At 41.0% G+C, this 12543-nt stretch overlaps 1 protein-coding gene across 1 annotated transcript in view; it reads right to left on the reverse strand.

The window, feature by feature from the left end:
• The window catches only part of IMPG2 (interphotoreceptor matrix proteoglycan 2), a 128064-nt gene that overhangs the window by 58417 nt on the left and 57104 nt on the right, over positions 1-12543 (reverse strand). The window contains exon 3 of the mRNA XM_073614935.1: positions 1110-1276. Coding sequence (XP_073471036.1) covers positions 1110-1276 — 167 coding nt within the window. The remainder of the gene's footprint in view (positions 1-1109; positions 1277-12543) is intronic.

Below are 12543 nucleotides of genomic sequence, written 5' to 3' on the forward strand. Positions count from 1 at the left end.
GTTTTTTATACTACACCACAAGGGTATTCTGTTTGCTTTTATGAGTTGAGCACACATGAGAGTTGGATGCCTCTGGACTGCTGGTGGGGAGTGATATCCAGATATATTAGAAGGTGGCCTAGCTGAACCTTTGAGTGTGAATGAGGCCCGATAAAGGAGATGAAAGTTGGGATGCTGATGGCATCTGGGAAGCTTTGTTTAATAAGCACTATTTGACCACTAATTTTGTAGAGGGTCAACATTCTCTGGTAAGAGGCTATATGTGCTCACTAATGGTGGATGGTGCGGAAACATTACACCGAAGACTGCTTTCTGATAACTTTGGAGCTGTTCACGGTTTCTGGACTTTTACATTGGGACTTTTTAAAGATTGATCTTTGCATTTTATATAATAGCACTATTTATATGTACAGCTCCTCTTTCTCACTGGCATGTACAGTAAGTATAAAGCATTGCTCCAGCACCTCTAGCCAATCAGAAGCTTTGGCAATGTTACATGCTGAATTATTGCCTACATTACAGAAGGTTCTTTCAGTATGGGGAAAAGAATCTGGCTGCCCCCCAGTTTCATTAGGAGGGTAGAGAGCTGAAATGGAGGCAAGAATAGAGTTGTGTAGCAGATGAGATCATAAGAAGTTGCATAGGGTCAGGAAAGGGCATGGTTGATTGAAGGGATGTGCAGATAGCTGAAGTGGAAGGAAGGATGGGCACAAAGGGTTGGAGTGATGAGCTCTACAGGCTTCTCATTATCAAACTACAACACTGTCAGTTCCATGTTTGGCAATGGGCACTGCATGCACCACTTTAAAGCCATTGCTTTTATTTCAGCAGATAACTCACTGCTTGCTGCTATTAGATCTCACCATTGCCCTGCCCCTCAACCTGTCCCAATTTCAAGTTCAACAACTTTATAAGGTTCCTAGGTATGCATATTAGGAGGATGTATGATGAAGTATGTAAACTCAATTTTTCGTTAGACGAATTAGAGTTCCGGGTATGCTTTTTATACCTAATAGGAAGTGCAGCTATTGAAAGCTAACAGTGCTTGCTGCATGAGGGTATTATTATAACCACTTGATAAAAAATGACTCTGTACTATGATAGTGTACCTGTTTGACCAATTTGTGATGGTCTTCAGATTTGCTGAAATTCTCCCCTATATCAAACACTGGCATGGTGCCTTCTTCACATAAATGCATCCAGTGCTGATATTCAGCTTGGTCCGGAAGTCGGTCCCAGAAGATCTTGAACACTTCCCAGACAGTTTCTTGGCACACTGTTCCAATATATCAACAAAAATGCATGTTTATTAGAATATGTTATAAAAGCAAATATTTATGTTTATATAAATTTATTGCATACACATTGTGGCTGATGCATGTTAGTAAACTGACAACACAATGAATAATAGTGTTTTTCTTTATGATCAGTGGTGTTATATTTACTTTTATGCAAAAACAAATACAAAATACATGAGTGTTTGGTATTTTTTGGTTTTATGGCTAGTTCATGGTGCATTATACAAGGGTATCCTGAGATAATTATATAATGATCCAATTACAAACAATACAGAGCTGATTGCAGATGTAGAAGTAAGGAATAATTTGGGAAAAAGTGATTACAAAGTAATTATGTTTGCCATACATTATAGGTAAAAGAGGGTGGGACAAGAACAAAGAATTTCAAAAGAGCCAACTTTAATAAACTGTGCTTCATACTACATGACACTAAATGAGATCAAATTCTTGCAACAAAGAACACTGAAGAAAAGTGGGAGTGCTTTAAGTATGTAAACTTGCTTACCAGGCCAATTCTGACATTTCTCTCCTACATGTAAAAATCATCATTTTTTTGCTGGAAAATTACATAGAACCCCCAAACATTATATATAGTTTTTTAGCAAAAACCCTAGAGAATACAATGGCGGTCATTGCAACTTTTTATCTCACACGGTATTTGCGCAGCAATTTTTCAAATACTTTTTTTTGGAAAAAAAAACAGTTTTGTGCTTAAAAAAAAACAAAACAGTAAAGTTAGCCCAATGTGTTTGCATAATGTGAAAGATGAAGTTATGCCGAGTAAATAGATACCTAACATGTCACGCTTTAAAATTGTGTGCACTCATGGAATGGCGCCAAACTTCGGTACTTAAAAATCTCCATAGGCGATGCTTTGAAAATTTTTTACAGGTTACCAGTTTAGAGTTACAGAGGAGGTCTAGAGCTAAAATTATTGCTCTCGCTCTAACGCACGTGGCGATACCTCACATGTGTGGTTTGAACGACGTTTACATATGTGGGCGGGGCTTATGTGTGCGTTCGCTTCTGAGCGCGAGCTACCGGGGACAGGGGTGTTTTAAAAAACTTTTTTAATTTTTTTTTTATTTTACTTTATTTTTTTTATTTTTACACTTTTTTTACATTAAATTTTTTTTTGATCACTTTTATTCCTATTACAAGGAATGTAAACATCCCTAGTAATAGGAATCTATCTGACAGGTCCTCTTTATGGAGAGATGCGGGGTCAATAAGACCCCACATCTCTCCTCCAGGCTGTAAAGCATAAGATAAAAAAAATTGTCCGATCTCATGCTAACAGCTGCGGTCGCGGCTTTGTTTACAATGCGGGGTCCGGGCATGACGTCATAACATCGCGCCAGGGCCTCTGATGGTCATTATTATTATTATTATTATTCAGGATTTATATAGCGCCAACAGTTTACGCAGTGCTTTACAATATAAAAGGGAGACAATACAGTTATAATACAATACAATACAATAGGATTAAGAGGGCCCTGCTCAATAGAGCTTACAATCTAATAGGGTGGGGCAGGTGGTACAAAAGGTTGTAACTGTGGGGAATGAGCTGGTGGAAGTGGTAGGAGATTAGTTGGAGACGTGATAGGCTTTCCTGAAGAGATGAGTTTTCAGGGATTGCCTGAAGGTAGCAAGAGTAGAGGATAGCCGGCTAGATGGAGGTAGCGAGTTCCAGAGGATGGGAGAGGCTCTGGAGAAATCCTGGAGACGAGCATGGGAGGAGGAGATGAGAGAGCTTGAAAGCAGGAGGTCTTGAGAAGAGCGGAAAGGTCGATTTGGGTGATATTTGGAGACAAGATTAGTGATGTAGCTTGGGGCAGAGTTGTGAATGGCTTTGTATGTTGTGGTTAGAATTTTGAATTTAATTCGCTGGGTGATTGGGAGCCAGTGTAGGGATTGAAGTAGAGGGTTGGCAGACACTGAGCGGTTGGTAAGGTGGATAAGTCTGGCAGCAGCATTCATGATAGACTGAAGAGGGGATAGCCTATGGAGAGGTAAGCCAATGAGAAGGGAGTTGCAATAGTCAAGGCGAGAGATAACAAGGGAGTGAATGAGGAGCTTGGTGGTTTCATTTGTTAAAAAAGGGCGAATTTTAGAGATGTTACGGAGGTGAATTCTACAAACTTTTGACAGCGATTGGATTTGAGGCTGAAATGACAAGTCAGAGTCAGACAGAGTCAGTCAGAGGACTGATGGTTGCATTGTTGATTTTGATGGAAAAGTCATGGAGGGGGGCACGGGCGGGAGGGAATATTAATAGCTCAGTTTTAGAGAGATTTAGCTTAAGGAAGTGGTGCGACATCCATGCTGATATGTCAGTTAGTAAATTAGTAATGCGAGAGGAGACTGAAGGAGTGAGGTGAGGAGTAGACAGATAGATTTGGGTGTCATCAGCGTATAAGTGGTATTGGAAGCCATGGGCAGTTATTAAGTGACCAAGGGAGGAGGTGTAGATAGAGAAGAGAAGGGGTCCAAGAACCGAGCCTTGGGGGACCCCCACAGAAAGGGGCAATGGAGAGGAGGAGACAGAGTTGTAGGTGACACTGAAGGAGCGCTGTGATAAATAGTCAGAGAACCAGGATAGAGCAGAATCTCGGAGGCCAAGGGAATGTAGTTTATTGAGAAGGAGCGGGTGGTCAACAGTATCAAAGGCCGCAGAGAGGTCAAGTAGTAGGAGTATGGAGTACTGGCTGTTGGTTTTAGCAGTTAGTAAATCGTTAGTGAGTTTTAGTAAGGCAGTTTCCGTGGAGTGCTGCGAGCGAAAGCCAGACTGTAAGGGGTCAAGAAGGTTATTTTCATTGAGGTAGGAGCTAAGACAGTTGTAGACTAAGCGTTCTAGAAGTTTAGAGGTGAATGGGAGCAATGAGATGGGTCTTAAGTTGTTCAGGTCGGTAGGGTCCAGTGAGGGCTTTTTAAGAATGGGAGTGATCTGCGCATATTTTAGAGGGGAGGGGAAAATGCCACTAGAGAGGGAGAGATTGAAGATGTGGGTGAGGGAGCATAGAATAGAAGAAGAGTGTGATCATAGTAGTTGTGAGGGAACAGGATCCAAGGGACAATTGGTTAGGTGGGCATCCGAGAAAATTTTTGTAACTTCTTCCGTAGTAGCCAGTTCAAAAGAGGAGAGTGCTGAATGTGCTGCTAGGCAAGGTATGTTGGGTGGGGAAGACGTACCCACAGTGGAGATGTCCTCACGAATTGCATCGATCTTGTCTTTGAAGTGATTGGCAATCTCTTGGGCAGTGAGTGAGTTAGTGGGTAGAGGGAGTGGTGGACGAAGCAGAGAGTTAAAGGTTGAGAAGAGCCGACGGGGACTGGATGACAAGGAATTAATAAGAGAGACAAAGTAGGCTTGTTTGGCAGCATGGAGGCATGAATTGTATTTTAAAAGGGCAGATTTATATAGGGTGAAGTCTTGCAGGCATTTGGTTTTATGCCACAGTCGTTCAAGAGCACGGCAATGTCTCTTGAGATTTCTAGTGTTGTCAGTTTGCCAGGGTTGTAACGGTCGGGGGCTGATTCTGCGTGTGGTTAGAGGAGCAAGTGCATCTAGTGATGATGAGAGTGAACTGTTGTAGACAGAGGTGGCCAGGTCAGGACAGGACAGGGGAGAGATTATGTCATATAGGTGGTCAGTAGCAGAATAGAGAAGAGAAGGGTTAAAGTGGCGAAGGTTTCTACAAGTAATTGTTTGCTGCTTGGAGGGATGGGTGGTTGGAGGCAAGGATACAGTGAAAGTAATGAGGTTGTGATCAGATAGAGGAAAGGGGGTGTTGGTGAGGTTGCCAGGGTTGCAGAGATGGGAGAATACAAGGTCAAGGGTATTACCATTGGAGTGAGTGGAAGTATGTGTCCATTGGGTTGGGTCAAAAGATGAGGTTAAGTCGAGAAGTTTAGCTGTAGTTGGGCTGTTAACATTGACAGGAATGTTAAAGTCACCAAGAATAATGGTGGGTATTTCAGAGGAGAGAAAGTAGGGTAGCCAGGCAGCAAAGTATTCAAGAAATCGCGATACCGGTCCTGGAGGCCTATAAATTGCTGCAATCCTCAGAGAAATGGGAGAAAACAGACGAATACAGTGCATCTCAAAAGAAGAGAGGGATAGAGAGGGAGGGATAGGAAGGACTTGGAAGGGGCTTTGTGGGGACAGAAGGAAGCCAACTCCACCTCCTTTCTGTCTGTTGGGTCTGGAGGAGTGAGTCCAATGGAGACCACCATGGGAGAGGGCAGCAGGAGAAGCTGAGACAAAATTTTGAAGCCAGGTTTCTGTTATGGCTAGTATGTTCAAGCCATGAGAAATGAAGAGGTCATGTACAGATGTTAGCTTGTTACAGATGGAGCGGTCGTTCCAAAGGGCACATGAGATTGGTGGGCTGCTTTGAGGAAGCAGGGGGATAGAAATTAAACTGAGTGGATTGCGGTGGTTGCCACAGGGGGAGGGGTATTGAATATGTGGCTTGCATTTGGAAAATGGCGGACCAGGATTAGGAGAAATGTCACCTGAGACTAGGAGAAGGAGGAGGGTGAGGAAGGCAAGGTGGGAGTGGGATGTGCATGAGCGCACGTGTCTAGTGGCCCTGGTGTTTATGTCAGCATGTGGGTGAAGCAACTGCAGGAGATGATGGGTGCCATAGTAGGGAGAGGGTAGGAGTGAGGGTGATATGTGCATGCTGCAGGGAAGAGAGGAGGGGTAGAGTAAAGATAATTTGAGGATAGGAGACACCAATGTGAGAAGGAAGAGAATAAGGAGCATGTTAGTGGATAGAGAGTGGGAAACTAACCTAATATAAAATAAATGTCAAAGCTGGTTTTCGTCTTGCAGAGTGGAGCAGAGTTCTTGTTGTTCATGCAGCTTTAGTTAGCCTGCTTTCGTTAAACTGCGTCGGTGAAACTCATCGTCGGTGGTCATAGAGATGACTGACGCCGGCCGAATCATTCTCCGGGCTCCCCATGGCACGGGAGAGCCCAGAGAAGCACCGGATGGCAGCGGGAGGGGTGAGCGTCCACTCCCGTCGCCTATAAGAACGATCAAGCAGTGAAAGTGCTGCTATGATCATTCTTATCGTGCACAGAATCGCCTGCTAAAAAGAATGATATCTGAATGATGCCTGTAGCTACAGGCATCATTCAGATATCCCCCCTCAAAGTGAGGACGTCATTTTACTATGGCCCGGTAGCCAAGTGGTTGGCATATGTCAGTGCATTCCAAAGGGTAAAAAATATAAAAGAACAAATGTTAAACCTGGGTGGCTAAACACTATCGTAAAAAGGCATATTAATGAGAAAAAAATGGTCCTTTAGAAAAAAGGCTGAAGGGTCACCACTGGCATTCCAAAACTACAAAGATGGTATTAAGAAGTGCGAGAGTGCAATCAGGGCAGCTAAAATAGATTACAAGAGACACATTGCTGAGAAGAGTAAAAAAAAATCCCCAAAAGTTTAATATATATATATATATATATATATATATATATATATATATATATATATATATATTACAAAGACGAGATCAGAACATACTGGCCCCATAAAATACGATCAGGGGAAGTTGGTCACAAGCAACAGGGAGCAGGCAACTGTATTAATACATTTCTCTCCTCAGTTTATACAAAAAGAAAAAGAAGGGTATAATAAACAAGATAGTAAGATTAAAAACATTACATGGAATGTACTCCTGTGGGTGACAAAGACCAGTGTTCAAAAAAGACTAGAAAAAACTGATAGTTATTGTAAATATTTTTTTTATAAATGACAAACATGTTATACTTACTTGCTCTGTGCAATGGTTTTGCACAGAGCAGCCCCAATCCTGCTCTTCTGGGGTCCCCCGCCAGTGCTCCTGGCTCCTTCAAGCCTCTTGTTATGTGGGTGCTCGTGCACGCTTGATCCCAAGCCATACTGTGTGTGTCCATAGACAAACACAGCACAGCTTGGCCCCACCCCCTGCTCCCTCCTCACACAATGTGATTGACAGCAGCATCAGCCAATGGCTTCTGCTACTGCCTCTATGTCCCTTGAGGAGATAGAGCAGAAAGAGACGCTGCTCTCTGGCACTGTGCTGGATCGAGATCGAGCTCAGGTAGGTATTTAGGGAGGAAGCTAGCCACAGAAAGTTACCTTAATGCAGAGAATGCATTAAGGTAAAAAAGCTTCTACTTTTACCTTAATGCAGAGAATGCATTAAGGTAAAAAAGCTTCTACTTTTACAAACATTTTAATGTGAACAAATCACCAGAACCAGATGGCTTACACCCAAGAATTCATAAAGCACTTAGCCATGTGATAGCCAGACCATTATTCCAAATTTATAAGGACAGCTTGCTGACTGTAATGGTCCTAGCGATTGGCAAAAAGCAAACGTGGTACCAATATTTAAAAAGGGGTTGACATATATTTCTGGAAACTACAAACCAGTCGGCCCAACATCAATAGTATGTAAACTATTGGAAGCAATGATAAGGGAACATATCCAAGAACTTTCTGATAAAAATAGTATCATTAGTAACCAACTCATTCATGAAAAAAACATTCCTGCCAGGCAAACCTCTTAACATTCTATGAGGAGATGAGCTGTAATTTGGATAGAGGAAGGCCTGTGATTGTAATGTATCTAGATTTTGCTAAGGCACTTGATACAGTACCCCATAAACACTTAATTTACAAATTAAGGTCTTTTTGGATTGATGAGATTGTATGTACCTGGATAGAAAACTAGTTGGAGGTGGGTGTCCAGAGGGTGGTGATAAATGGCATATTTTCTGAATGGTCTGTTTAACTTGTTCTTCAACAATGTAGAAGTTGTAATAAATAGTTCGAACTGTGCGGGTGGAATATAATAATATCAATATAATTTCATTGCTGTGTCTAATCACTGTTGTTTTATAATCACTTATATTGACTGATACCTGGTCACTTGTTTTTGATTCACAATTTATAGCGCAACTTTTTTTTATTATATGTTTTACTATGATGATATCACATAGTTAGTTGCTGCTGATATTTCCTTTGTCACTTTAATATTTATCTAATTTACTTTAGCGCGGTATACAATTTTGTAAAAATATGAATACAAGTTACACACTTGTGAGAGAACCTCTGCGAGAATTGAGGATGGAAAAGGATCTGGGGGTCATTGTAGAACACAGACTCAGTAATAGTATGCAATGCCAAGCTGCGGCAAGCAAGGCCAGCAGACTATTACCATGCATTAAAAGGGTATTTATTCAAGAGATAAAACTATAATTCTACCACTTTACAAAACTTTGGTTTGGCCACATCTTGTGTATGCCATCCAGTTTTGGTCACCAATCCTCAGGAAGGATGTTCTTGAATTAGAGAGGGGCCAGAGAAGGGCAGCAAAGCTAATAAGGGAGCTAGAGGTGCTCAGTTATAAGGAACTACAAACATTAAACTTATTCTTCATGGAGAAGAAATGCTTATGAGGGGATATGATCTCAATATACAAATCCTTAAATAGTGACTCTAGCATTGAGAGGAAACTATTTAACCTAAGGTCTCTAAAGAAGACACACAGCCATAAAATTAAGTTGGATGGGAAGCAGTTCAATCATAAACTACTTAATGGGGTTATTTACTGTTAGAGCTGTAAGAAAGTGGAACTCCCTTCCACAGTTGGGGGTTTCAGTGGGGAGTGTAGATAAATTAAAAGTACTTAGCGAACACAATGTACAGGGATATTGGAAATGGTAGATTCATACATACAGTATCTCACAAAAGTGAGTACACCCCTCACATTTTTCTAAATATTTTATTCTATCTTTTCATGTGACAACACTAAAAAAAGCCTCTTCAACCTCTGCAGCAATGCTGGCAGCACTCATACCTCTATTTCCAAAGACAACCTCTGGATATGACACTGAGCACGTGTACCCAATTTCTTTGGTCGACCATGGCGAGGCCTGTTCTGAGTGGACCCTGTCCTGCTAAACCGCTGTATGGTCTTGGCCACTGTGCTGCAGCTTAGTTTCAGGGTCTTGGCAATATTCTTATAGCCTGGGCCATCTTTATGTAGAGCAACATTTCTTTTTTTCAGATCCTCAGAGAGTTCTTTGCCATGAGATGCCATGCTGAACTTCCAGTGACCAGTATGAGAGAGTGAGAGCGATAACACCAAATTTAACACACCTGCTCCCCATTTACACCTGAGACCTTGTAACACTACAAGTCACATGACATTGGGGAGGGAAAATGGCTACTTGGGCCCAATTTGGACATTTCACTTAGGGGTATACTCACTTTTGTTGCCAACGGTTTAGACATTAATGGCTGTGGGTTGAGTTATTTTGAGGGGACAGCAAATTTACACTGTTATACAAGCTGTACACTCACTACTTTACATTGTAGCAAAGTGTCATTTCTTCAGTGTTGTCACATGTAAAGATATAATAAAATATTTACACAAATGTGAGGGGTGTACTCACTTCTGTGAGATACTGTATATATATATATATATATATATATATATATATATATATATATATATATATACACACACACACACACACACACACACACACACACACACACACACACACACACACACACACACACACGTTGAACTGGATTGATTGGTATGGGGTAGGGGAATGCTATAAGATTGTCCTTTTAATACATCATTGAAGAAACATTACCTCTTTACACAGCACCTGTCTACTGGCTTTATAACCACAACATAGTGGTAATAATGTACACATATTTAGAACCCATATGAAAACTCCAAATGCACAGTCTGTGTCATTGCCAATACTTTCCTACATAAGAAAAGAACTACAAAATGAGGACATATGGTCTCTAGCTTTCTTTTAACTAAAAGTTCCAGTTTCCCTGTAGGCTCATTGGTTCATCTTATACAAATCATGATAAAATGCAATGGGATTAGTTTCATAGAAGCCAAAAATGCACTAGTGCATAAAGCATATTCAAAAACGGAAACAATAGCTACTAAAACACTAGACCCCAAGATCATAGAGCAGTAAGAAAAGGGCTTCATGGTTTTTTATGTATGCTCCAAAGCACCAGGAAAAAAGGGAAATCCCAACCTCATTCCTATTTGAGCCTGAAAATGTGAGAGTTACAACCCTGTCTAGTTAAAAGTGTTCCCCAAAAATTGTCTTTTGGTGAGTTTAGTTTTTATAACAGTACCTTTTTGTTCCTCTATTAGGTGGGATTGTGTGGGGCAACCCAGACATAGACAACTGATGCGTTAAAACTTCATTAAAATATCTTTGTTTTTCAGTATTATTTTAAAATCATAGAAAATATTTTCAACTGATTGCATACATGGCCTTAGGCATATAATCAAGTGTCCTAATGTATATCATCATACAGATGCTTTTCATCATAATGACATAACAATGTCCAAAAAAACAGTAAACCCATAGCGGTATATCTAGCTATTGACTGTTATATTCCATCACTATATATACAACCCATATAGTTGATGGTATCAGAACCAGAAAGATTCCTACACGTTTCAAACAATTCAATTGGTATCTTCATCTGGGATTTTATACCACTCTTTGAACATAGAGTGGTATAAATTAAGATACCAGTTTCATTGTTTGAAATGCGTAGGAATCTTTCCAGTTTCTGATATCTTCAACTGTATGGGTTGTATATATAGCGATGGAATATAATAGCCAATAGCTGGATATTAGGGATGAGCCAAACAACCCCACGGTTCGGTTCGCACCAGAACTTGTGAACAGACAAAAAATTTGTGTGAACATGCGAACACCGTTAAAATGAAAAATCAAAAGTGCTGATTTTAAAGGCTTATATGCAAGTTATTGCCATAAAAAGTGTTTGGGGATCCGGGTCCTGCCCCAGGGGACATGTATCAATGCAAAAAAAAGTTTTTAAAACAGCCGTTTTTTCAGGAGCAGTGATTTTAAGAATGCTTAAAGGGAAACAATAAAAATGAAATATTCCTTTAAATATCATGCCTGGGGAGTCCCCTTAGTCTGCCTGTAAAGTAGCCCATTTTCCCCACGTTTAGAACAGTACCACAGCAAAATTACATTTCTAAAGGAAAAATTGTCATTTAAAATTGCTCATGGATGTAATGTATTGCCAGATCCCGGCACCATACATAAAAAAAAAATCATTGAAAAAAACAGTGTGGGTCCCCCCCCCAGTTACACTATAACACTATATTATATATTGTACACTGCACTATATACCCTGCACTGTATTATATATATACTACACTGACTGCACTATACACTCTGAATGGCAGTATTTATACTATACGGACTGCACTATATACTCTGAACTGCAGTATATATACTATACAGGCTGAACTATATACTCTGCTGAAAAATTGGGCTTCAGGTGTTGGTGGTGGCAGAACACGATAACCCCTCACAGATACTCTTGTTGGGGACAGGAATGGGCCCTGCTGTTAAATATTATTTCAAAAATTGTAATTGCATGCCCCTGTTAAACAGGGGCAGAAACATTGGGCCTTATGTGTTGGTGGGGCCAGAATATGGTAACCCCTCACAGTTACTCTTGTTGGGTGCAGGAACGTTCCCTGCTGTTAAATATTATTTCAAAAATTGTAATTATATGCCCCTGTTAAACAGGGGCAGAAAAATTGGGCCTTGAGTGGTGGTGGTGCCACAACACTGTAACTCCTCACAGTTACTCTTGTTGGGTGCAGGAAGGGGCCCTGCTGTTAAATATTATTTCAAAAATTTTAATTACATGCCCCTGTTAAACAGGGGCAGAAAAATTGGGCCTAGGGTGGTGGTGGTGCCCTAAACCAAAAATATTGTTGGAGGCTAGCATCATCATAATTTAGAAGGCAGCATAGGCAGTCTTCAAGGGATCCCAGATCCATAGCATATATCCAATCATTTACATCAGCATCAGGTGCTTGATAGCTGCTGATCCAGGACTGTTTCATTTATATAAATGTGAGCCTATCAACGGAGTCTGTGGACAGGTGCACTCTTTGATCCGTTACAAACCCTCCAGCAGCACTTAATGTGCATTCAGAAAGCACGCTGGATGCAGGACAGGCCAGTAGCTTAATTGCATATTAAGCAAGTTCTGGCCAGTGGTCCAACCTCAAAGCCCAGTAACTCAGTGGATGCTCAGTTGGAAAGGTCTCCAAGTCTGCTCTGGCCCCTAGCTATTCCTGCACCATATAATGCAGACACTGGCGAAGGTTGCTGGAACCTATCAGACCTTGGGGCTGAGA

Source organism: Aquarana catesbeiana, linkage group LG02 (genome assembly GCF_042186555.1).
Source record: "Aquarana catesbeiana isolate 2022-GZ linkage group LG02, ASM4218655v1, whole genome shotgun sequence".
Lineage (NCBI taxonomy): Eukaryota > Metazoa > Chordata > Amphibia > Anura > Ranidae > Aquarana > Aquarana catesbeiana.